Source organism: Podarcis raffonei, chromosome 4 (assembly GCF_027172205.1).
Source record: "Podarcis raffonei isolate rPodRaf1 chromosome 4, rPodRaf1.pri, whole genome shotgun sequence".
Classification (NCBI taxonomy): domain Eukaryota; kingdom Metazoa; phylum Chordata; class Lepidosauria; order Squamata; family Lacertidae; genus Podarcis; species Podarcis raffonei.
The window spans coordinates 21401972-21429055 of NC_070605.1; the positions used below are offsets into that span (position 1 = coordinate 21401972).

General features: G+C 45.7%; 1 protein-coding gene across 1 annotated transcript; it reads right to left on the reverse strand.

Annotated features, from left to right (window-relative positions):
* Positions 1–139: 139 nt before the first annotated feature.
* On the reverse strand, positions 140–26425 carry TMEM123 (transmembrane protein 123). Its single transcript, XM_053385697.1, has 5 exons — positions 26034–26425; positions 13412–13468; positions 7031–7240; positions 5767–5920; positions 140–1256 (listed from the first exon to the last, which is right to left on the reverse strand). Exons 1-5 carry the CDS (start codon positions 26386–26388, stop codon positions 1232–1234), a joined length of 801 nt encoding a protein of 266 aa, XP_053241672.1. The 5' UTR covers positions 26389–26425; the 3' UTR covers positions 140–1231.
* Positions 26426–27084: the final 659 nt, after the last annotated feature.

Here is a 27084-nt window from a genome sequence, read left to right on the forward strand (position 1 = left end):
AAACAAACTGTGGCTTAGCGTGACAATGCAAACTAGTTCATTGGAAGAGGAATTACGGCTCATGGACAAGCCTGCACTCCCCTCTTTTGCATCTGGTAAATGTTACACTATGAAATAAAAAAAAGAACAGAGGCAAGAGCAGGAAAAGAAATATATATTGTGTATGCCACGCAAAGCTTCTCTCAAAACAGTGATTCGTCCTTTAAAAAACATCCCTAGAATGTATTCAAGTTTAAATAATCCCCAGTGGAAGCTTTCTTACGAATCTGCCTTTCTTCTCAACGACGTTTAACAGACACAAGCCTGAATTCAAGCAATGAACTAGTCAAGGAACTGTATATATCAGGCAGGCCGGTAACATGTATTCCACTGTCCCACACAGCCAATTCATAATGACACACTGTACTGAACCTGATAAGATTTCACCACACACGAACCAGCGGAGCAATTATTCCGGTGTACCTTGCCAAACACGTCTTTGCTTTTGTGGTGCAGGGTTGCGCTGAAAATTAACTGGAATTATATACCTCCAACCCAGCTGGGACTAGCACACAGACGATGGATCATTATAAAAAACAACAACACACAAGGTAAACGAAAGAAAGCAAACAATTCTCCTGCCCAAATGCAAAAACCCTTTCACGCACCCTTGTACATGCTAAAAGTAGAAAAATATTTTCCTCAAAAATTCAAGGCACATGCAATGTCAGATCATTAACAAAAATATTTTTCTCCCTGCCCCAAACAACCTCATTCCACAAATTGAAGAAGAGCAACGTGAAAAAGGTTGCTTTTGGATTCACCTGCCATCTTGAAAACAGAAGCTTGGTTTATTTGCTGAACAGAAGGACAACGTAACTTTAAGAGTGGTAGACATAAGCATGTTCACAGCATTGTGTTCTGTTGTGGAGCCCACATCCCCTGATTTTCAGCGTGTAATGGCTAAGAAGTCGCAACTTTTAACTAAGCTCATGTCTTCAGTCCCCAAGTAGGGACCAGTTGTGTAGACTGTCCTCAGAACTCTCCAGTGAAGGCACTTTGAAATATCCAGCATCCTTGCGGAATCTGGGTCCCCCATAATTTTACAGAAAGGTACACCCCCCAAAAAAAGCAATTAAGCACCCAGTGTAGGCTCTGGACAGTTTAAGACTTGTTTTCTGTAGGGGGAGGAAATTGCTTCTAAAAGCAGGAACAAGAGTGGGGTTTCATCTTTGTCTTCTGAGCGAAGGCTTTAAATTATGGCATCGTGTTCATCACTGGAAAAAAGAAGACAACATTAAGTATTAAATTTACACTGAGGAAGCATCACTCCATATATTGTGTGTAGCAGACCTTCTTAGTATATGGCTTACTTGTGGTGTTCTGGCTTTTCGTTTTTCATTGTGTGTGTGTGTGTGTGTGTGTGTGTATATATATATATATATATATATATATATATATATATATATATATATTTTCAATTTTTCAAACAAACATCCAATACAAATATCCCATTTGGCTTCCCTCCCCCAACTATCATGGTTCCTTCAGTTATAATTTTCTTACTGCATCTCCTCAATAGTCCAATTTTCATTTATTCTCTCACTATTTCTTAGTCAATCGTTTTAACTATGAGTTTCAAGATGACCCTGCTAATGAATTTGCACATAATAATTTTCCAAACAGTTTACACAATCCCCCCATTCTTTATTAAAAGTTGTTTCTTCCTGGTTTCCGATTCTTCCAGCGAGTTTTTGACATTTCAGAATAGTCCATTAGTTTTATCTGCTACTCTTCCTTGGTTGGAATGTTTTCCATTGTTTTTAACTGGTTTCAGTGCAAGTTGCTTACACTGTGACTAAAAATGTCATAAATAGGAATAGACTCAAGGTACCTGGGGTCCCTGGGATATCTAAGCAGTGAAGTTTTTTTATGACAGTCTTTCTCAATGCAGTGCTTGCCAGATGTTTCGGCCTAGAACACCCATCAGCCTCAGCTGATGTAGTTGTAGTCCAAACATCTGGAGGGAACCCCCTGGAGGAAGAACACCTTATGGGTTCGAGCCACAGCCCATGGTGAGTGACCACTGTTCAACAGTGTGCACTGTACAGCTGGATCCAAGCCTTCTTCTCTAGCATTTTCACTTAAAAAGATCCAGTAGCAGGGAATCCCAGAGGTTTACCATTAGATGGACTAATTATGTGATCTGGTATAAGGCAGCTGCTCATGTTTCTCAAGCCAAGACAGCTAGAGATAATGCTGCACTGTGAAGTGAAAAAGCAGGAAGGCACTGACCGATCAACAATGCTCAAGCCTGTAGGAAGGGAAGCGACTACCAACAGAGATCGAACCCAATTCTCTTACAAAATTGGGTGGGGAAGGGGAGAGCAGCAGAATAGGCCCCCTGTGACACAGTACTGTGTGCAGCCTTGTTGATGGTGCCCCCACCAAGGTCTCCCTGGTTGGTGCCAACGCATGACAGGGCCTTTTTAGTGGTAGCTCCCTGCCTGTGGAATGTGCTCCCTAGCAAGGTGAGTCTGCCGTCGTCATTATTAACCTTCAGGAGGAATTTGAATTCCAGCTTACCCAGGCATTTGGCAGCAGAAAAACACCGTCCCTGGTAAGTGGATGGAAGAATGTTTATAACTTCCTTTAGAACAGCAGTTCTCAACCTGTGGGTCCTCAGATGTTGTTGGACTACAACTTCCATCATCCCTGAGCTCTGGCCTTGCTAGCTAGGGGTGATGGGAGTTGTAGTTCAACAACATCTGGGGACCCACAGGTTGAGAAAGGCTGCTTTAGAATGTTTTTGCTTTGTTTTCTTTTTCAATAGTTTGTCTATTTGATGCCCTGGGCTCCTTAGAGAGGAAGGGCGCGATATAAATTCAATCAATCAATCAATCAATCAATCAATAAAGCCATGCGTGGGTCTTCCCTCTGTCCACATACCCTCCCCAATCCTTCATAACTGGCATTTTCCTACTTAATATGGGGGCAGAAGTAGCGGACACATGAGGAATTTTTAAGCATTACTTTTAAAAAATGGAGGGGGGGGGTATGATGGAGCCAGCTACGTTAACAAGGAAAACATGTCAAGGATATATACATGCGCAAGAGTGTCAGAAAGATCTTGCACACACACGTACAAATGTGCATGAATGCACTGGCAAAACACAGCTTGATCACTACAGCACATCAAAGCTAAGTGCAAGGAAACCTCTGGATGGTCGAGATTAGATGGACCCCCCCGACCACTGAAGGCTAAGCCTGCCTTGGGCTGAGCATTCCATGCATAAATGGGAGTCTGGAACTGCAAATAAACAAATGCAAAGATAAAACAGGCTGAGCTCGCTGAGAAGGAATGGCAATGTCTGGCATGCCAGTTCTTCTTCCTTTGTCCTAAAGATAGTTGACTTTGGAGCAAAGGTCTAATCCTCCCCCTAGAAGAACGAGGAGGAGGTGCGCCCGGGACTTAGCTTTGCACATTTTGAAGCAAGTGGAATAATGCACCTAGGCATCTAAAGGTGTGGGGAATTGTTGGCCCTCCAGATGTTGCTGAACTTCCCATCATCCCTGGCAGTATACCTGAAGGAGCGTCTCCACCCCCATCGTTCTGCCCGGATGCTGAGGTCCAGTGCCGAGGGCCTTCTGGTGGTTCCCTCATTGCGAGAAGCAAAGCTACAGAGAACCAGGCAGAGGGCCTTCTCGGTAGTGGCGCCCGCCCTGTGGAACGCCCTACCATCCGATGTCAAAGAGATAAACAACTATCTAACATTTAGAAGACATCTGAAGGGAAGTTTTTAATGTGTGACATTTTAATGTATTTTTCATCTTTGCTGGAAGCCGCCCAGAGTGGCTGGGGAAACCCAGCCAGGGGTACAAATAATAAATTATTATTATTATTATTATGTTTGCTAAGGCTGATGGGAGTTGTAGTTCAGAAACACCTGGACATAAGATGAACTTGTTGGTCCATCTAGTATGTCATTAGATTAGGCTTCCTCAAACTCAGCCCTCCAGATGTTTTTGGCCTACAACTCCCATGATCCCTAGCTAGCAGGACCTGTGGTCAGGGATGATGGGGATTGTAGTCTCAAAACATCTGGAAGGCTGAGTTTGAGGTAGCCTGTCATAGATGACTGTTGGGTCCCTTCCAACTCTTATGATTCTGTGACTTCCTGTTCTTGGTGGCCAACCAGATGTATGGGGCAAACCTGCCAGCAGGACACATGTGCAGAAGTACTCTTCTGTGTGGTTTCCAGCAAACTGGTATTCAGAAGTATGCAGCCTCTGACCAGAGAGGTTGAGTATAGCCACCATGGCTATATTATTATTATTATTATTATTATTAATTATTGTTATTATTATTGGGTTACCCCGGCCATTCTGGGCAGCTTCCAACAAAATATCAAAAATGCCATGAAACATCAACCCTTAAAACTTCCCTGAACAGGTCTTCTAAAAGTCAAATAGTTGCCTATCTCATTGACATCTGATGGCAGAGTGTTTCTACAAGGTGGTGTAGTGACCGAGAAGACCCTCGGAGCTGGACCTCAGTGTCTGGGCAGAATGATGGGGGTGAAGACGCTCCATCAGGCATACTGGGCCGAGGCCGTTTAGGGCTTTAAAGGTCAGCACCAACACTTTGAATTGTGCTCGGAAACATACTGGGAGCCAGTGCAGATCCTTTAGGACCTGTGTTATATGGTCCTGGCGGCTGCTCCCAGTCACCAGTCTGGCCTCCAAGAACTTATGCAAGAAATATGGAGGGCCGAGCTCACCAACACACTCAACACACTGCTAAATGTTCAGAGTCCAACAGCACTGCTGAGTTTAGCTTTGCTCAAGGGCTAACGCAAGAAGCAATTCTGAAACAAGACGGGGCTACGTGCACATTTGTAAGGTGGGGTTTTTTTACGAACAGCAGGGAGGGACGGAAGTTTATCGCTGATAAGCAGCAGAAGCTAAGAGGGCAGCAAGGTGGCTGAGCGAGTTCAAAAGAGGGGATGTCACAGAGAGTCTGGCCTCTCCCGATGCCGAGAAAAATCAAAGGAAGCCATCAAACGAAATGAAACTAAGTAAGCAAGCAAACAAACAAAAAAAAGGGCTTTCATGGTTAGACAGGAGGACAAAGCAATGTGGCGTTCGTGCCGGTCTTGCCTAGAACAGGGACAAAAACTGCAGCAAAGATAAAAACACAGGCAGGCATTTGGGTCACTAGAGCACTTGTTCCTGGGCTGCATTAAATGTGTGAAGATTGTGAGCCCAGTCCCAGGAGACACCAGGAGGGTGGATCTGCAATCAGAGGCAGTATAATGCCATTTTTGGGGCCCAGGAGTTCTGCAAAATTGTCGCAGGAGGATACTAGCACAGCACTGCCAGGGCACACGCAATGGGCTGCGTTCAACTAACTACAATTCGGAGTAGATCCACGGACCTTAATGAACCTTAAGTCCTGCCCATTAACTCCAATGGGTCTACTCTGAGTAGGAGCAGCACCAAATACACCTTATGCTTTGGATGCTCACTGGAGCCACACAGGCTATGAATGCAGAGTGTTGCCTTGCACTGTGCCAGACAATTTAGATCCATTTAGATCCGTTTGTGGGCAATGACTCCCCAAGGTTTCATACATGGAGGTGGCCAGGGATCGAACCTGAGGCCTCTTAAGTTTGCTCGTTTTGTTGGAACTTATTAGTCACAAAAAAAGTAAACTCAAAGCGACTTATAATGTAATGCAAAAATTAACACCAACATAATCTAGGTCAGCAACTGACCGCTACATACATGGTTCGGTACTGGACGCCCCGTTTCGCGTGGTACGTCCTGCATCCGACGTAGCCAACCGCAAGAAGTCCCAGCGTCAAGACGATGCCGCCGATGAAGCTGCCTGCGCTGAACCCCGAGGATGAGACTTGAGCTGCTGCACCTTTGGGAGTGACTGAAAGAAGACACAGAACCAGCTGACATGTTTATTATACGAGGTGCATTCCCCAAAGTTTTATGCCCCAGAAAGGTTGGGTGATAGTCATGCCAAACACTTATGGCACCAGTTCACGCCGTCATGGCTTCCCCCAAAGGATTCTGGGAAGTGTAGTTTATGAAGCATGCCGGGAGTTGTTAGGGAGACCCCTTACAGAGCACCAAGTCCCATAATTCCCTGTGAAGAGAGATTGCTTGTTGAACTATTCTGGGAATCTCAACCAAAATACCCTCCTTTTAAGAGATAGTCCTGCGCTTTGGAGCAACGCAGAACAAGTCTTTGTCCTCTTCAGTGTGATGGTCTTCAGGTATTTGGAGGGTGCTATCACGTCCCCCGCTCCACCCTGGTACTCATCTTCTCCAGTCTAAACATGCTGCTCCTTCAACCCCCCTCATAAAGTAAAGGTAAAGGGACCCCTGACCGTTAAGTCCAGTTGCGGACGACTCTGGGGTTGCGGCGCTCATCTCACTTTACTGGCCGAGGGAGCCGGCGGACAGCTTCCGGGTCATGTGGCCAGCATGACTAAGCAGCTTCTGGCGAACCAGAGCAGCGCACGGAAATGCCGTTTACCTTCCCGCCAGAGCAGTACCTATTTATCTACTTGCACTTTGACATGCTTTCGACCTGCTAGGTTGGCAGGAGCAGGGACCAAGCAATGGGAGCTCACCCCATCGTGGGGATTCGAACCGCCAACTTTCTGATTGGCAAGCCCTAGGCTCTGGCGGTTCCCTCACGGTGAGAAGTGAAGTTACAGGGAACCAGGCAGAAGGCCTTCTTGGTAGTGGCACCCACCCTGTCGCTACCAGATGTCAAGGAAATAAACAACTATCCGACTTTTAGAAGACATCTGAAGGCAGCCCTGTTTAGCGAAGTGTTTTATTGTGTTTTTATATATGCTGGAAGCCACTCAGAGCGGCTGGGGCAACCCAGTCAGATGGGCGGGGTACACATAATAAAAATATTACTATTATGATGGAACAATTCCATGGAGGATATGTCTACCGAGGGCTACTAGTTTTCAGGATCTTTTCCTTTCCTACTGGACCGTAGCTGCAGATCAACACGTACCTGTCACAGAAGCAGAAGGCAAAGTAGCCTTGGAAGTCGCTGTGGTCACACTAGGAGACACAGGTTTCACTGAGGTGGGCTTTGCGCTTGTTTTATTTTCAGGGTGGGCACTGGTGCTTATGTTGGTGCCAACTGTGGTGGCAGGAGCAGTCGGGGTCATTGCATTCGTCACATTGTTGGCAGGAGTGGTAGTGTTCTGTTTAAGAACAGCTGCGGACATGGCAAAACAGTAGGTTTTTCCCCCTTTTTTCTAAGTTATTATTATTATTATTATTAAATTTTAGTAATACAGAAAAAGAAAAAGAAATGCACCCTATCGGTGCAAAGACATACAAAAATAAGGCTACTATTTACATATAAAAAATCATTCCCACCCCCTTATCTTCCCACCACCACACCCTTTGACCCCCCTCCACAACATCTCGACTTCCTTATCTTACACATTCAATACCATCATTGCATTTTTTAAATTTTAAATTTTGATCTCATTATGACAGTCCTAATTAATAATTTCTACTTTACTCCTTTAATCTAAGCACATCAACATATTCTTTCTTGAACGGTGTTTGTCCATATATTCTTCAAAACATTGCCATTCTAGTCTGAGTTTTTGGTTTGCCTGTCTTATGTATGCAGTTAGCTTTGCCATTTCTATAAATTGACTTAATTTGTATAGCCGGTCTTCTTTTGTGGGTATTACTTCGCTCTTCCATTTACTGGCATATAGTATCCTGGCGGTGACTGTAGCATGTAAGAAATTTCCTTTCTTTTACGGCGGTATGTCTTTTCCCAATAAGCCTAATAAATATGCCCCTGGTTTCCTTTGTAAGTACAGTGGTACCTCGGGTTACAGATACTTCAGGTTACAGACTCCGCTAACCCAGAAATAGTACCTCGGGTTAAGAACTTTGCTTCAGGATGAGAACAGAAATCACGTGGCGGCGGCGCGACAGTCCCCATTAGCTAAAGTGGTGCTTCAGGTTAAGAACACTTTCAGGTTAAGAACGGACCTCCAGAACGAATTAAGTTCTTAACCCGAGGTACCACTGTATGTTTTAAACATTTTTTTTGAGTTCTTCATGAATCATACCCCAGTAGGTCTTGGTTTTTTCACACTTCCACCAGATGTGGAACAATGTTCCTTCCATTTTTTCATATTTCCAGCATAAATTAGACTTCTGGCAAAACAGTAGTTTTATGACTACCTAGTAGCCAATGTTAAAAAGAGACTGCATGGGACTCAATTTAAGCAATAATTCATTTTTTTTAATTCTGCAGGAATTTATTATTATTTTTTCAATTTGCCTACTGCCCTACAGGGGGGACAACTTGAATGAAATATTGGGGGGAGCGGAGCTGCATAACTGGTCACATGACGCGATGCACGCACACCATTTGAATACAGAACAACTGTCCTGGCTGGAGCTGATGGGATCTAATAGACTGATCCAGCATAATAATGTTGTGTATTTAGAGACTGCACTCCACATTTTGACCTTCCCCAATCTCACCCCCCCACGGCATTTTGCATATCAAACTGTTGATTACCACTTAGCAAGGACTTAATGAAGATAAAGCATCAGATGTCAACCAGAACTTGTGAAACGGCATTCCGTTCCCTTGTTTTAACCTTGGGGAGCCAAGCTGAGCCTTTGGGAAGGAGACCCACAAACACCTCCCCCATCCCTTTCCGCTGCAGCTGGATTTTCATCAACGGGAAGAAGATGGATTGCATCAACGCTCCAAGAGCAGGGAATCAAATTCACATCAAGTATGCATTCCTTAGTGATGTGTTTTGAATAGCAGGTAGAAAATAGCACAGCAGCTTGAACAAAGGTATGCGCTGCCTGTTACACTAAAAAGCAGAGCCTTGGTGAATGTTGATTGATTCCTGGTAATTATCCACATTTTGGGAGGCTACTGAGGAAAATTCAGTGGATTCTCAGGAACTTCCAAGTATCTTTTGCCGACCCTCAAATTTCTTAATTTTTTTCTATTATTTACATCAGAGGTGGGGAACCTCAGACATGGAACTCAAGACTCTATCTGACCGTTAGGACTAGCCTATTGTACAAATGAAAAACAAAACATTTGTTGCCCCCCTGGCGTGTGACCACCGGGTTTGTTCAGGGCTCATGACCCCTGATGCCTAACACCACAAATACTGAATTAGATTTTAATTGTTTTGGTTAAGTTTTCTGTCAAGATGGCTTCCGTTTGTATGTTCTTTGCTATATTTCAGATAATGTACCTTTAAATTTCCTGTAATTCTATGTGATTCACCGCACCTGTTGAGAGCCATTTTAATGCCACTCGGGTTTTGCCAACAGCATCAGCTTACTACACTTTTTAGTGATAGCTGATCCATGGCCATTTAATGTACCTTTGGGGACAATTTATTTGGTATGTATTTATTATTGGTTAACACAACGGCCTGACATTTCTTTCACTGGTTTTCATTTCATATTATGAAATGCAAAGGTTTGCATTTCATATTATTGCTAGGTGATGAAGATTTATCACTGAAACAGTTCATTATCCTGGAAGAACTGTACTGTCTGCTGCTGTGCTCGGAGCATCCTATTGCGACGTTTGGAGCACCCATCATCTCACATTTGTAGGATACTGACTGTGGAAAGGCATTCTGCCTCCATTTCAGTGATCTTTGACAGTGACTTACCCCTCCTACCATTCCTGTTCATGGAACATTTATTTGATTCTTGTTAGTTTGTGACTCCATGCACATATTATATGTCTTCTGTTTGTGAATTTTGAAACAGTATAGTGCTATTAAAATATTGTCAGTATCTTATTCACCGACGTGTTGCTGGTTGTTGTTCAGAGTGTTCTGTTTTGCAACACAAGGGACTTTCTTTGGTGCCTAACAACGCAAGCCTGAACAAATTATCGCATGCCAAGCCGACCAGAGTTCAGTACAGTGGTACCTCTGGTTAAGAACTTAATTTGTTCTGGAGGTCCATTCTTAACCTGAAACTGTTCTTAACCTGAAGCACTACTTTAGCTAATGGGGCCTCTCGCCGCCGCACAATTTCTCTTCTCATCCTGAAGCAAAGTTCTTAACCTGAGTTACTATTTCTGGGTTAGCGGAGTCTGTAACCTGAAGCGTCTGTAACCTGAAGTGTCTGTAACCCGTTTTAGTGAGGGGGAAAGGCCTGTTTTCAAACGAGAAGCTAACAGGCCTGTTGCAGAAACTGCTCTGACATATTTTGCAGCAAACCTTTAAAAAGGAAGTACTTCAGCACCCTGCAAGCTGAGGTTTCTCAAGTGAAACTGCACACATCCTCAAACAAGTCTCATCCCATCCATCTCTCGCGTTGTACAAGAGTTCGCTTAATGACACGCCCCCAAATGCAAAAGACAGTGTTAATTAAAGCTTGCTAGCCATCGGGCTCTTTCACTGATGTACTCACCTTGCAGCAATTAGAAAGCGGCGTTCCTTTGCGAAGCATGCGTGATATATAGGAACACATCAGATACATGGGGCAGACATGGAAAGCAAAACCCTCCAGAAAAAGAATGGCCTTCACTAAACATCAAAATGTGCTCTCTTTTTTGGGGGGTGGGGGTGGGGGGTTCAATACGTGCTTTATTTCACACAGCACTTTCAATGCTCGTGAGTACGTTTCTGAGCACAATTCAAAGTGTTGGTGCTGACCTTTAAAGCCCTAAACGGCCTCGGTCCAGTATATCTGAAGGAGTGTCTCCACCCCCATCGTTCTACCCGGACACTGAGGTCCAGCACCGAGGGCCTTCTGGCGGTTCCCTCACTGCGAGAAGCCAAGTTACAGGGAACCAGGCAGAGGGCCTTCTCGGTAGTGGCACCAACCCTGTGGAACGCCCTCCCACCAGATGTCAAAGAGAACAACAACTACCAGACTTTTAGAAGACATCTGAAGGCCGCCCTGTTTAGGGAAGCTTTTAATGTTTGATGAATTACAGTGTTTATAATTTTTTTGGAAGCCGCCCAGAGTGGCTGGGGAAGCCCAGCCAGATGGGCGGGGTATAAATAATAAATTATTATTATTATTATTATTATTATTATTATTATTATTATTCCCGCAACGAGTCACACTGCTTGGTCAATACAACAGGTCAATGTAGATGCTTGAAGCTCCTCAAATAGGTGTGAGAACATTTCACAGATAGGTGGAGAGCATCGATGAGCCTATCACAGGGAATGTTTGTTTTTGTGCATAGGGAAGGAAGTGGAACCACAATTTCTGCCCCTCCCTCACTACTTTTATTTCTTTTATTTATATCCCAGCTTTTCTCCAAAGAGCACAAAGGTGGTTTACATTGCTCTCCCCCTTGATCAGTTAACTCCCCAAACAACCCTGTGAGGGCAGTTAGGCTGAGAGACACTGACTGGCCAAAAGTCGTCCAATGAACTTCATGGCTGAATGGGGATTTGAACCCGGGTCTCCCAGGTCCGAGTCTGACATCTGAACCACTACACCACACTGGGTCTCCAAAACAGATGTGCCAGAAATGCAGTTTGAACCCAACCCTCCATCCGGAGACCTGAACACCCAGCTCCATGATGGGAAGGCTTCTATCTGCCTTGAATCTGGTGAAGTTATCCATTCAGCCCTCGTGACACATTCAGTGCAACTCGTAAAAGAGCCTGAGCATGTACAGAGTGCTTGTGTGTAGGCTCTGTTTGTACAATTTGGGAATTTGCAGAGTCAAGCATCCCCAGTTGCACAGAGGTTCCTTCACAGGTTAAGGCTGCCTCTTGGTTCCCTCTTGGAACATGTGCAAAGTTCTGAGATAAAAATATCAACATTTAGTGTGTGCGCGCACACACACACCGCCTTGAGGAATGGGGCTGTGGGTAAAATTAAACTCAATACTTTTCAATTGCCAAGCTCGTTTTGCAAATACAACGCTTGAACCTCAATCACGTAAAAAAAAATATCAAGGTTTACAAGAGCAGCAAAATTAATCCAAACCGGACTTAAGCAACAACACCGAAGACAAAAGTAGCACCAGAGCGTTCAAAAAGGAGGGAGGACAAATAATAGAATATAGAAAAGAAAGTGTTTCACAAATAAAAGGCAACTTTTGCTTTTTGCCAGTGAAAGGCTTAGGAACGATGACTTGCGCCACATCTTGCCTTAACTCGCACATGGCAACATGCCCAGCTGTGCTTTCTCCAAAGCAGGTAATTAATCTATGATGAAACATTCAAAAGCTGGGTTGGTGTTTTAAGTTGGGGGGGTCCCCTCCCGCCTTTTTGTTTTTTTGGCCCCCAGTACCTTTGTTCTAGGTCCAAACACAGAAACTGGAGCTAGATGTTTGGAACCAACAACGCCAAAATAAACGTTTCTCAAAAGTCAGCAGAATAATTAAAAACGAACCAACCAATCAAGCCTACGACTTTAGATCAGGGTCATGGATTTGAGTCCCCCACTGGGAGAAATTTTCCTGCATGACAAGGGGTTGGACTAGATGATCCTCATAGTCACTTCTAACTCTGTGATTCATGGGGTGGGGTGAGAAAGAAAATAACTTTTAAAAAGTTCTTCTGAATAACAATAAGGTCGTTGGGAGTGCCATGTGTGGATTTCATTGGGTGCTGGGCACATAGGGAACTCAGTTACTCTTAACTTGTATGTATTTGGGCTTTAGATCCAGGAATGCATATAATTAGATTGTTTTCAATGTTCTTAATGTTTATATTTCTAATTGCATTATTTTATTATGCTTTTGGTTTGCTGCCTTGGGCTTCTTTAGAAGGCAGGATAGGATAGGATAAATAAATAAATACAGCTTAAAATACAACTGCGGATGTCACTCCAGAATATAACAACACACCATTATTTCAGGCATGCACTTTAAACCATCATGGCTTCCTCCAAAGGATTCTGGGCGATGTAGTTTGTGAGGGGCGCTGAGAGTTGTTAAGAGACCCCCGAGCTGCGATTCCCAGAGTGGTTTAATGATCAATCTCAGAGGAAACTCTGGAAATTGTAGCCCTGTGAGCCAGATATCTGCATCCCAAGGCTCTTGCCATAGGGTTGCCCCCTAAATGGAATTGCTTGCAAGGGTGCTTTATTGGAATTGCAACCTTAAGACTCTCAGCCAAATAATAATAATAATAAATCTGACCTGCCCAATGTGTTAAAAGTATATCAGTCATTCCTGAGCAGCAACTCCAACAAGGATGTCCTTGACATCTTCAACACAATCCTTCTTTCCCAATGCCAGTTATGCAATTTCTCAGAACAGAGAGCCAACCCCCCCGCCACAAGCCGTTTGGATAAGCAAATCATTTGCCTTGGATTTGGGGGCCACATATGCAAGTGCTTTCATCTTAGTAAAGCAGAAGGGGGAAAAAAAGATTAAGTAGAGACCTACTTGTTATTGAACTTGAATGGGGAGCTGCGGAGGTCACGTTCGGTCCTGCAGCAGTCACTGAAAGAAACACACATAACATAGTGATAAATACATTTGCATTATTTTACCCTTCAATGCCCCATGTCTGAGAGGTGGGCAGAACCCATCCACCTATCAAAGTTGCCTGCCAGAGGTGGGGGAAGCTAGGATTCAAAGTGTTGGTGCTGACGTTTAAAGCCCTAAATTTAAAGCCCAGTATACCTGAAGGAGTGTCTCCACCCCCATTGTTCTGCCCGGACACTGAGGTCCAGCTCCGAGGGCCTTCTGGCGGTTCCCTCAATGCGAGAGGCCAAGTTACAGGGAACCACGCAGAGGGCCTTCTCAGTAGTGGTGCCAGCCCTCCCATCAGATGTCAAGGAAATAAACAACTATCTGACTTTTAGAAGGCATCTGAAGGCAGCCCTGTTTAGGGAAGTTCTTAATGGTTGATGTTTTATCGTGTTTTTGATATTTTGTTGGGAGCTGTTGGGTAAGGGCCAGCCGGTCTCACTGGTCTGCGTGCCGCTCCTGAAATCCATCATTCTTCTTCCCCGATGAGATTCTGTGACTCATATCCAGAGACAATGAGCACACGTTAGCAGAGAAACAACATCAGCAGAAGCCAGGCCTGAGGTGTGAGCACTAAGCTAGTTTATTTACATATACAAATCAGGACAAAGGAAAACATGGCTCCTTTCCTTGCTCTTGGAGGGAAGAAGGAAACAAAAGCAATACAGAACGGAACTTCCGTTCACAAGACTCCGACAATCAGTGCTGGATTGTAAAACACAGACATGTAATTAAAACAATCCCACACGTCTGCACAACGGGGGAATGGAATGCCAACAGGAGCCGCCCAGAGTAGCTGGGGAAGTCCGGCCAGATTGGGGGGGGGGTATAAGTAATAAAATTTTATTATCATCATCATCAGATCTAGGTTGCCAGCTGTATCCACATCCTTGGCCCTGATCTTGCTCAACCCCATGCTAAACACAAGAATCTTGCAACTACAAGTACTATGGTGAAAGGCTCATAAAGCTTGGGATATTCACGACAATTTCCAGGAGCTTGGATTTGGCAACGTTAACACTATGAACCGAACTGGTCCGAAAAAACATCTTTACGCCTCCAGCCTAGGTCTTAACGCTCTGAGATTTTGTACATACACTGAAGCAGAATGTCCACTTGAGAAGAGTGACTAGTGGGGTGCCACAGGGTTCTGTCTTGGGCCTGGTCTTATTCAACATCTTTATCAACGACTTGGATGATGGACTCAAGGGCATCCTGATCAAATTTGCAGATGACACCAAACTGGGAGGGGTGGCTAACACCCCAGAGGACAGGATCACACTTCAAAACAACCTTGACAGATTAGAGAACTGGGCCAAAACAAACAAGATGAATTTTAACAGGGAGAAATGTAAAGTATTGCACTTGGGCAAAAAAATGAGAGGCACAAATACAAGATGGGTGACACCTGGCTTGAGAGCAGTACATGTGAAAAGGATCTAGGAGTCTTGGTTGACCACAAACTTGACATGAGCCAACAGTGTGACGCGGCAGCTAAAAAAGCCAATGCAATTCTGGGCTGCATCAATAGGAGTATAGCATCTAGATCAAGGGAAGTAATAGTGCCACTGTATTCTGCTCTGGTCAGACCTCACCTGGAGTACTGTGTCCAGTTCTGGGCACCACAGTTCAAGAAGGACACTGACAAACTGGAACGTGTCCAGAGGAGGGCAACCAAAATGGTCAAAGGCCTGGAAATGATGCCTTATGAGGAACGGCTAAGGGAGCTGGGCATGTTTAGCCTGGAGGAGGTTAAGGGGTGATATGATAGCCATGTTCAAATATATAAAAGGATGTCACATAGAGGAGGGAGAAAGGTTGTTTTCTGCTGCTCCAGAGAAGCGGACACGGAGCAATGGATCCAAACTACAAGAAAGAAGATTCCACCTAAACATTAGGAAGAACTTCCTGACAGTAAGAGCTGTTCGACAGTGGAATTTGCTGCCAAGGAGTGTGGTGGAGTCTCCTTCTTTGGAGGTCTTTAAGCAGAGGCTTGACAACCATATGTCAGGAGTGCTCTGATGGTGTTTCCTGCTTGGCAGGGGGTTGGACTCGATGGCCCTTGTGGTCTCTTCCAACTCTATGATTCTATGATTCTATTCTATGATATGGAATGTCTTGTGACAGTTAAGTTATCGTGTGATGGGATCTGTCTTGCCCATGTAGAGGAGTTTCTTTGGAAATGTATGCTTGATGACTATCCTGTTTGATGGGCCTTTCACCAGAGCAATGCAATCTTACACACACTTAAGATCCCATTGACCCCGGTGGGATCTATCTGGGGCTACGTTGAGTGTGGCCCAGTTCAGACATCACATCATTTATCATCCTTTATCGGAAAAAGCCTTGCGTCTTCGTGCTTTCTCCCCATTAACCACGGGCCCCACACTTTCCTTTGAGAAGATATTGTGGTTTGCTGAACTGTTGTCAGTGACATCCGAATCAGGAAACAGATCAGATTTAGATTTCTTACCCTTGTTGGAGATGGGGAACCTGTGCCCCTCCAGATGTTGTTTTGGACTACAACTCCCATCTTCCTTGACTACTGGCTGTGCTGGCTGGTGCTCATAGGACTCCAGCCACCTCTGCAGGAGGTCTACCTGTTCCCCAACTTAAACCACCGTTTCCCTGTTTGGTTGCCACTGGAAACATTGGCTGAACAAACCACAATATCCTCCCTAAAGCCAGGAACACGAGGGGAAGGGCACAGCACATAGACATTTCACCCCCAGTATCTCTCTCCCAACGCTTTTAGGAACAGAGGGCAAGGAAGGGGTGCCTGGGCAACCTCCAGAGATCAGCTTTGGGATAAACACAGCAGCATGCAGATCTGAACGTAGGCAGTCTGTTCTCCTGGACTGCTTGCTAAGAGCTTCTGCAACCCACGCTAGGTGTGCGGTAAGTGGATTGTCATGCCCTGCCCTCAATAAACGACTGAGCGGAAAAAGGAAGAGATGCAGATTAGATAAAGGCTACATACAGAGCATGCATAAGGAAAGAGGGCAAAATACTGCAGTTAGGAACCGGCACTCTGCTAAACACAGATTCCTATGCTGGCTGGGACACTGGGAAAGTAACAGCATCCCTCTTCCCTATGCCAGGAGAGGGGAACATGCTGTTTTCCCCAAAGAAGTTGGTAAAAATAAAGAAATGAGGGTTTGGGGAGGGGGGGTAAGTCTGAGAAAAGAGCGAAATGAGAAAACCTGCTCACCTTTTGTAAGGTATATGAAGCCTTCTCACTGCCAAGATTTTAAAAAATGAGACATGTCATCATGTCTCGGTCCTGTATACCTGAAGGAGCGTCTCCACCTGCATCGTTCAGCCCGGACACTGAGATCCAGTGCTGAGGGCCTTCTGGCGGTTCCCTCATTGCGAGAAGTGAGGTTACAGGGAACCAGACAGAGGGCCTTCTCAGTAGTGGCACCCACCTTGTGGAACACCCTCCCTTCAGATGTGAAGGAAATAAGCAGCTATCCTATCTTTAAAAGACATCTGAAGGCAGCCCTGTTCAGGGAAGTTTTTAATATTTAATGCTGTACTGTTTTTAACACTTGATTGGAAGCCGCCCAGAGTGGCTGGGGAAACTCAGCCAGATGGGCGGGGTATAAATAAATAATAATAATAATAATAATAATAATAATAATAATAATAATTATTATTATTATTATTATTATTATTATTATTATTATTATTATTATAGTAGATGTGTATATGTTAGAGTCCCCATATTTCAAAAAGTGAAAATCTGCACACAAAGGGTATTGAGCTATTTTTAAGGAATTTTGCCAAAATCTATGCTTCCGACGTGTGTGTGTATGTGTGTGTGTGTGTGTGTGTGTGTGTACACACACACACACACACACACACACACACACACACACACATGTGCACTATGGGGAGCTGGCTTCAGGCACCAGCACCATTGCCAAACCAACCGTGTGTTGCAAAGGTGTCTGCAAACATGACACGAAGGCTGGCAACATCAACTCTGCCATGTGACAACCCCTTGCAGAAAACTACAGTGCTAGGAGACACATAGTCAAGTTTTGTGTGTATAGCAGTGACCAGAGGATGAATGACCTCTGGGAAGAATGCAGAGAGAAGAAACACCATGGTGCATCTGCAGCAGCACAACTGGACACCTTCATCTTCCCCGGCTGTAACAAAACATGTCTCTCCTGCATTGATCTCCACATAGAATCATAGAGTTGGAAGAGATCACAAGGGCCATCGAGTCCAACCCCCTGCCAAGCAGGAAACACCATCAGAGCACTCCTGACATATGGTTGTCAAGCCTCTGCTTAAAGACCTCCAAAGAAGGAGACTCCACCACACTCCTTGGCAGCAAATTCCACTGTCAAACAGCTCTTACTGTCAGGAAGTTCTTCCATAGCCACAGCAGGCACTAAACTCTCCAATAGTTTGACTTTACCCCCAAAGGCACACTCCTCCATTGTCTCCTGAGACAGATCGTTGCCATCATATATATGAGAATGGGATGATACTATAAATTATACAGCATGGGTAGGCAAATTAAATCCTGGGGGCCAGATCTGGCCCAACTGCCTTCACAATCCGGCCTGTGGACGGTCTGGGAATCAATGTGTTTTTACATGAGTAGAATGTGTCCTTTTATTTAAAATGCATTTCTGGGTTATTAGTGGGGCATAAGAATTCGTTCATTTTCCCCCTTCAAAATATAGTCCGCCCCCCCACAAGGTCTGAGGGACAGTGGACCAGCCCCCTGCTGAAAAGGTTTGCTGACCCCTATGATAAAGGGTTGCAGCCTAAGTTATAAAAGTGATTTGCTTATAGTGATGTGTTTATTTATACCAATTCTTAAATGAAACAGTTAGAACTGTGACCAGTTTCATACTATATGTGAATTTTATAAGTGCATGCATATTAGTATCTATTTGTATGTTTATGACAACACAAAATAAAAAAAGTAAATAGAAATTAGGAATGCTGGCTTTCTCGAGAAGAGGTTCAGTGTCGTTAATTATTCTGATGATTCATTCAACTGGTACTTTCCCAAGCACAGAAACTACACCTGTTGCTTTTCTCCACCTGTTAAAGGTACAAAAAGCCTGCCCTCCTTTTTAAGTTCTGAAATGTCTGTTGACACTAGGAATCTGGGGCACCGTCTTGTTTCCATACCCACAGAATAAGGTGCCTGTCTTGCCCTCATGATGTTTGTGTCTATGTTTTGGAGATGTGGCGAGGGATCAAGGGTCCAACGTATGCCGCAGGGCACAGGGAAATTGCAGGCTGTTATGCTCCATATCTAACCCACCCCTTTCAAATACTTCTAAGATTCTCTAGGCATTTTTGGTAATACTCATGGCATGCAGAAAATCTCTCCCCCACCCCATCACTTTCCCCCTTGCTCCCCCCCACTCAGGAATCTCCAAAATTAAAATTGCTCTCCTGGCTTTTAGCCCTCCTTCTAAGGTATAATGTGCATTTTTTTTCTCTTAAAGAAAACTTTACCTAGGTACCTGGGACACCTGTGAAATGACTGTAGGGTGGCCCAGAGACAAGTTAAGCAGGTGCCACTCACCCTATCGCTGCAAAATCACATTGGGAGAAGCTGCAAGGTTTAAAGCAGGCATAGGCAAACTCGGCCCTCCAGATGTTTTGGGACTACAATTCCCATCATCCCTGACCACTGGTACTGTTAGCTAGGGATGATGGGAGTTGTAGTCCCAAAATATCTGGAGGGCTGAGTTTGCCTATGCCTGATTTAAAGCAAAGAGGGGGCAAAGCTTAATTTCAAAATACAGTGGAACCTCAGTTTTTAAGCATCTCAGAAGCCGAACGTTTCGGGAGCCAACTGCCGAAAACCCGGAAGTAATTGCTTCTGTTTTCGAATGCGCCCTGGAAGTCAAACGGCTTCCACTGCAAATTTTTCTTTTTTCTCTCAATAGTTTGCCGACCGCCCATTGCTCCTCGGTTTTCGAACGTTTCGCAGGTCGAACGGTCTTCCGGAACAGATTACATTCAAAAACCAAGTTTCCACCGTAGTGTTTTTGGAAAACTGGTTTTAAGAGGGGTTTAAAAATGCAATGAACCATGTTTTCCAAAATAATCTGCAGTGTAAATCTTCCATTTCCTCCTAAGGCTGTTTGCTGCAATTGTTTCCCCTACTGCTATTCTAACGCTTTCTATGCCTATGTGGTGAGCAAGACCACCTCACAATGCTACCCAATTCAATTTGGCTAACTGCTGTTGTTTCTGAGCACAGACAAAGACCAGTTCAGAGCACTATTAATACTTCCGGCACTGGCTGCATGAGAGATCCTACTCAATCAGGGATCATTATTCTCCCCTACCAGTAAAGGATACCTATGCAGAGTGAGAGCCGTGCTTCCTAAAGAGGCAAACTTTTCCGTTTTCCTTTGCAGCAATTCGGGGAGTTACCCAAAGGGATGCCTTTCTTACACTGACGAAAAAAATCACGAGATATCCCCCTTTGGCTCAGCCCTACTAACAATGTTTCTGCAGTTCAATGAAGTGGTGAAAGTATGATTTTTATCAGTGCTTCTCAAGCTATCTGATGTGAGTGGGATTTTCCCCCACCCAATGGGCCAGGAACCAGTACCAAATTTGGTCCTTGAAGCATCCCACCCAACCTGTAGTGAAGACATTCCGGACCAGCACTGGTCCATGGATGACACTGTTTCACAATATGTAAGAATAGCCACACCGATGGATCTGTTGGTTCCTATACAGATGCTGCTCTCTGGCACACAAGCTTGAGCAAGATTGTTGGAACAGTAAACTAAAATACACGGGGAGGGTGGAAAAGGAGTAGAAAGACAGAGGGAAGTATATCAGGAGCCAAGCATAACATTGGATTTATCGTTGTGGTTTTTAAAAGTTCTAGCAAAAACTTGCAAGCTGTGTTTAAATTGTCTGTTTACCTCTTGTCAACCGGGTTTCCAAACGAAACCTGCAAATCCCCAAACCTTTTCGAAGCTACTTGACTTTTCTGGTAGATGTTACAGGAAATGCAACCACATAAAATGGCTGATGCACATCCTTTTCGTTCTGTCTACTTCACCTCGTTTACCTTGTGTCACGATGTTCTGCACTTGCCTGCATATAAGGCTCACATTATTATCTGCTAATTTTGGGGGGTGGAGAAGATACAACAGGCCACATTGTCCCCAGTGAGATGAGTTCCACTAGACATCACCTAGGCTTGCAATGGCCGTTTACAGCCCACTTCAGTCTGGGCCTTGAGATGAGCTCAAAGGGTCATAAATTCTTTTCAGATACAGGAAGGCAAGTTATGTTTATTACTAGCAAGTCCCCGCCCCCCTTTCACAAATGAATCCTGAGTCAGTGTTAGAAACTCAGATATAAAAACTAGGAACCAAATGGCTCCTTCAACCAGGGTTGCTGTCGCCAAAACAGAATGCCTAGTTGCCATTTTGGGGCCAGACAGCTTGGAAGTTGTATTTTTCAATAGGACTTTTTGGTTCCTGTAATTAATTCCGATTGTGCAGATAAACTATCACTGTTAGAATTCTACAGGATGTGTTGCTACTCCAGATTCAAGGAGGCACGTACCTCCAGATGGTAGAGACGCCAGGCACTATCCTGACACTCAGCTATCTTCACTTGGTTGCAAATGGCCAATATGCAAAATGCGCCTGGCAAATTTCAAAAGCTGCCTGAGATGCTACATCTATTTCAGAGCAACTGTGCTACGTCCCTCAGCTGCTAGATATTTCACAGCACATTAAATTTAGCACAGTTCCCTTCAGGCTTCTCAAGGGTCAAGGAAGACTGATTTACAACCCAGAAAGAGATAATGTAATCTTGAACTATCTTCTTAGCCAATGTTTTCTTCCTAGGTCTTTTCCAAGGTCAGGCCAGCTGTTCCATCAGCTCTATCTGTGTGGGGCTCATTCATCCAAGTCTTATATAGCAGCAGGATCACTGAAATCATCCAGAGGAACTATGTTAGTTGCCCCCAGTGTTTCAGAAACCCATTTGGCTTCAACCAGAAGTTGAGCGTTTAGCGCCACTGGTTCCATGCTGTGGAACACCTTTGCAGCACACACCTGTCAGGCACCCCTACCTTTTGATTTTCAGGCATCTCTTCAAGACTTTTTTTTTTATGTCAACAGGCCAATTCAGCGGCTTAAACTTTCAAGAGGAGCCAGCCATTTTTATGCATATCCTGCATTGCTTTTAATGCTTTAATTGTGTCTCTTTTGAAGGGTTTTTGGAGAGGAGGAGTACAGTGGTACCTCTGATTACGTACTTAACTCGTTCCGGAGGTCCGTTCTTAACCTGAAACTGTTCTTAACCTGAAGCACCACTTTAGCTAATGGGGCCTCCCGCTGCCGCCACACAATTTCTGTTCTCATCCTGAAGCAAAGTTCTTCACCCTGAGAGATAGCTCAGTTGGTAGAGCATTAGACTGTTGGTCTCAGGCTTGTGAGTTCGAGCCCCACGTTGGGTAAAAGATTCCTGCATTGCAGGGAGTTGGGCTAGATGGCCCTTGTGGTCCCTTCCAACTCTACACTTCTATGATTCTATGATTCTTAACCCGAGGTACTATTTCTAGGTTAGCGGAGTCTGTAACCTGAAGCGTATGTAACCCAAGGTACCACTGTACCTGTGGTAGGGGGCATGTCATGCTCCTTCTGGGGTAGCTTGCCCAGCCTTGGTCCCCTACCCTGCACTCAGCTCTCACCTGTGGCTCACAGAAGCTGTCAGCGTGCAACGGAGGCCACACCCCGGGAACGGCTTTGACTGGCTAGCTAAACGAGGTGAGGGGTAGCCGAGTGGACTCAAACCCTTGGTGAGGGACTTCCCCTGCATGCAAAGACAGGCTCTGGTGAATTGAGCTGACAAGACCAATAGTGGCCCCAAGAAGGTGGTCTATGCACTTGCTGTAGAGGGAGGGAAGTGAGGGGCAGATGGGGCTCATCCAGGAGAAGAAAAGGCCAAGGAGTAAACCCTATGCAAATATGGAGTAGAGTCCCTAAGATGGTTGGAGGATGCCTTGTACGCCTCCTTCCGGCAACTACTCCAGCCAAGCTGGTACTGAACGTATTGCTCTGCTTTCCTTTGGACCACATCAGTGAGGCCAAGAGAGGGGACTTGCCATCTGGGCAGCTCAGAAACTCCATGCGCATTGCCCAGGCTTGTGCCCCAGAGAGGTCCCTTCAGTGCTGCTAATGCAGCCGTTTAATTTCACCCCCGGAGGCGGACTCCACTCTCTCTCGAGACAGATGGATGCCAACAATCTCTCTTGTAATTTTGTTGCATACGGGCCAGATATATGAGGAGCAGTCTTTAAACGGTTTTTTATACATCAACACACTTCTATATTCTCAGGGGCCCTTCTACCCTCCAGGCACTAATCTGGTGACCAAATGACCCAATGTCCTTGTGGATACTCAGACTTGTTGGCACCATCAGTCTGACAGGTTTTACAGGGGTGGAGGACATGCTCCCTGACTGTGTGGGGTCACTGACCGAGGTGCTGAGCACCAACTGCGGTTCCTCCAAGTTCCCCTAAAGACACGAAGGCAGTGGACCGTTGCCTTCTTCCTCCAACGCAAGTGAGAGTGCAACACAGAACTGTGTTCTCATGTCATGCTAAATTTAAACCATGGTACACTGCAACATGCATGACCTGCAGCAAAACCAAGATTTGGTACCCCCCTCCATCCTCTTCTGCATCTGGGAGAAGGACTTTGAAAAAGTAACTTTTGGTTTTGCCCAAACCAGGAACCATGGTTAACAATACCTATGGCTCGTTAAAGGAAGCCAGCTGGTTAAAGGAAGTCAGTTGGTTTAACAATTAACAGCAGTCGGTTTCAAAACAAGACCATTTTAAATCATAGCTTATGAAGCTGGATTCTTTAAACCAGGCATAGGCAAACTTGGCCCTCCAGATGTTTTGGGACTACAACTCCCACCATCCCTAGCTAACAGGACCAGTGGTCAGGGATGATGGGAGTTGCAGTCCCAAAACATCTGGAGGGCCGAGTTTGCCTATGCCTGGTTTAAACTAATCATGGCTGGTGTTAATCATGGATGAAGCAGGAAGCCATGGTTGACTGAAAACAAGAGTGGAGCTTCCTACATAAATACAGTGGTACCTCTGGTTACATAATTTGTTCCGGAGGTCCATTCTTAACCTGAAACTGTTCTTAACCTGAAGCACCACTTTAGCTAATGGGGCCTCCTGCTGCTGCCGCGCCACTGCGATTTCTGTTCTCATCCTGAAGCAAAGTTCTTAACCCGAGGTAATATTCCTGGGTTAGCAGAGTCTGTAACCTGAAGCATATGTAACCCAAGGTACCACTGTAATGCTAATACTAATTATTGCCCCTAAAAGTAGACCCTGTCATTAAGATTTAGTAGGTCAAGCTATTCCAGACTTCGGCAACCTGGTGCCCTTCAGTCCAGATGTTTTCAATCACAGCTCTCATCAGCCAGGCTGTGCTGGAGGAGCCTGATGGAAGTTGTAGTTAAAAACATCTGGAGGGCACAGGTGGGCAAAAGCTGCTCTAGAAAGCAACACTTGCCCTTTGTTGGCAAATAAATGAGAGAACAGAGTTTTGATTGGTGAGATTCTTATCTTAGCAAACATGTCTTAAGATCTGCAGCCTTACTTGGAAGGGTTTACTTCCAAGCCAATGTTTTGCCTCAGCATGTCAGTCTTTTGTTTACATGCTTGGCCTTTGCTATGATTTCGCACAGATCCCGAAGTGCTTGCAGTTTACACTTCATCCCCCAAGAGCCTCCCAAGGGCTAGAAATGAAACGACCCTCTTTCTTTTGGTAGCAACAAGACCACGCTGTTTGTTACTCACGGAACTCCAATAAAGCCACACGTTGTTGTTGTTGTTGTTTAGTCGTTCAGTCGTGTCCGACTCTTCGTGACCCCATGGACCAGAGAACGCCAGGCACCCCTGTCCTCCACTACCTCCCGCAGTTTGGTCAAACTCATGCTGGTAACCTCGAAAACACTATCCAACCATCTCATCCTCTGTCGCCCCCTTCTCCTTGTGCCCTCCATCTTTCCCAGCATCAGTGTCTTCTCCAGGGAGTCTTCTCTTCTCATGAGGTGGCCAAAGTACTGGAGCCTCAGCTTCACGATCTGTCCTTCCAGTGAGCACTCAGGGCTGATTTCATTAAGAATGGATGCGTTTGATCTTCTTGCAGTCCATGGGACTCTCAAGAGTCTTCTCCAGCACCATAATTCAAAAATAAAGCCACACAGATGGATACAAACCTCAGTGACCTCAATCCTCCCTAAACCTATTTTCCAACAAGAAGCAAACTGCTTGCATGGTGGTAGGTCAATTTCTGGCTGCGTTCACTCGAAGGTCCCTTTGCCGTGCAATAAAGGATGTAGGAACGGGATGGAAGAAAGGCGTCCCAGTCCTATCTGCTCTGAAAACATGAAACAGCATCTAAGACCCATTGCTCCATCTGTTCTGGCACTGTCTATTATGACAGGCAGGGATTTGGGGACCAACCTAGACAGCATCTTAAAAAGCAGAGACATCACCTTGCCGACAAAGGTCCGTATAGTAAAAGCTATGGTTTCCCCAGTAGTGATGTATGGAAGTGAGAGCTGGACCATCAAGAAGGCTGATCGCCAAAGAATTGATGCTTTTGAATTATGGTGCTGGAGGAGACTCTTGAGAGTCCCATGGACTGCAAGAAGATCAAACCTATCCATTCTGAAGGAAATCAGCCCTGAGTGCTCACTGGAAGGACAGATCCTGAAGCTGAGGCTCCAATACTTTGGCCACCCACCTCATGAGAAGAGAAGACTCCCTGGAAAAGACCCTGATGTTGGGAAAGATGGAGGGCACAAGGAGAAGGGGACGACAGAGGATGAGATGGTTGGATAGTGTTCTTGAAGCTACTGGCATGAGTTTGACCAAACTGCAGGAGGCTGTGGAAGACAGGGGTGCCTGGCGTGCTCTGGTCCATGGGGTCACGAAAAGTCGGACACGACTAAACGACTAAACAACAACAACCAGACCTGCTATTCCCTCCGCTTTTTTTTTCTTTTTAAAAGAAAAAGATTTGGTTTGGAACTGCGCTTGAACTGAACCGGGGACCTTCTCCCTGCAAAAATTAAAACAAACCACGTGCACTTCCTTTTCTGCGGTCGGATGTGCAACCTCGACGGCGCGCACAACACACACACACACGAGAGATACCCCGAGGTCTCCAAATAACTTTCACGGTTAAGAAAGCGTGGGCTTTTCAAAACTGGCGACCCCACTTCTTGAGCTGAGCCGCCTCTGCGGCGGGAGAGGGGGGGAAACATTACAAAAATCCGTGCAAGTTCCCGCTTGCAACAGAGAGGGAAATGAGCAAACCTCCTTCGGACGTATCCCTTTCCGAAAAGCAGAGGGCGTGGGAGGGCGCGCGCGCGAGGGGACCTGATCCGTGGAGAGGAGCGAAGGCAACTTTCCCTTTTTCTCTCGCTCGCAGCTGGGGGTCTTCCCCGCCCTCGCAGAAGAAGAAAAAAGGCGACTTACCCGACAGGGCGGCAAAGCAGACGAGCAGCAGCGCGGCCACCAGCAGCTTCTTCATGGCGGCCTCGTGGAGAGGGAAGGGAGAGCGAGGAGCACAAGGTCGACGAACAGGAGGCGATCGCAGGCGCTGCTCTCCGACCCCACGCGGCTCTGCTCCTGCCCCTGTTGCTGCGAGGAGCCGCGGGGCTCTCTTCCCACGTGACGGGCTAGGAGGAGGCTGGGCGGCGGATGCGGGCCTGGGCGGGGAGCCCGGAGTGGCGCGCCATTGGCCTTTTGTCTCCGGCGCGCCCCGCCTGGAAAGGGAGAGCCTGGCCACTTGCAGCGCCGAGCGCGAGCAAGCGGGAGGGAATCGTAGCATTTGGGCGGGTCCTCGAGGGTCATCTAGTCCAGCCCCCCTCACCCCGCGATGCAGGCATCTTTCGTCCGACGTGGGGATCGAACGCGCAACCCTCGGGAGGTTGTGGACTCTCCTTACTTGGAGGTTTTTAAAGCAGAGGTTGGGTGGCCATCTGCCACGGATGCTTTAGCTGAGTTTCCAGCGTCGCAGCGGGTTGGGCTGGATGACCCTTGGGGTCCCTTCCAACTCTGCAGTTCTGCGAAGATTCTCGCGCTCTGCTGGCTGAGCGAAGGAAGGAAGGAGGCGGTGGTTGCAAAGTTGTGCATTAAGAAACAGCGGCTATTGTTGATGAAGAGCAACAGGGTCAAAAGTGTGGGAGGAAAACTATGAATCCCTGTGACTGGTGGTGAAGGTGGAATAATAATAAAATAATGGCTGGGTGTCCTAAATCTTCCATCATTCGACTTTGTTGCCTGCCCATGAGTTCTAGCGTTAAGAGGGAGGGAGAATAATAATAATAACAATAATAATAATAATAATAAATGTATTATTTATACCCTGCCCATCTGGCTGGTTTTCCCCAGCCACTCTCTTTCCACTTTCTCCATGCCATTGTATAGCCATACCTCGGGTTACAGCCGCTTCAGGTTGTGTTTTTTCAGGTTACGGACCACCAAAACCCAGAAGTACCGGAACAGGTTACTTCCAGGTTTCGGC

Coding starts and splice junctions, on each gene's coding strand:
- TMEM123 (XM_053385697.1), bottom strand. CDS start 26,388: ATGCTACGATTCCCTCCCGCTTGCTCGCGCTCGGCGCTGCAAGTGGCC. Junction 7,241..13,411: donor CCATTCAAGTTCAATAACAA/GTAGGTCTCTAC, acceptor CCATGTCCGCAG/CTGTTCTTAAACAGAACACT. Junction 1,257..5,766: donor GGCGTCCAGTACCGAACCAT/GTATGTAGCGGT, acceptor TCTTTTTTCCAG/TGATGAACACGATGCCATAA.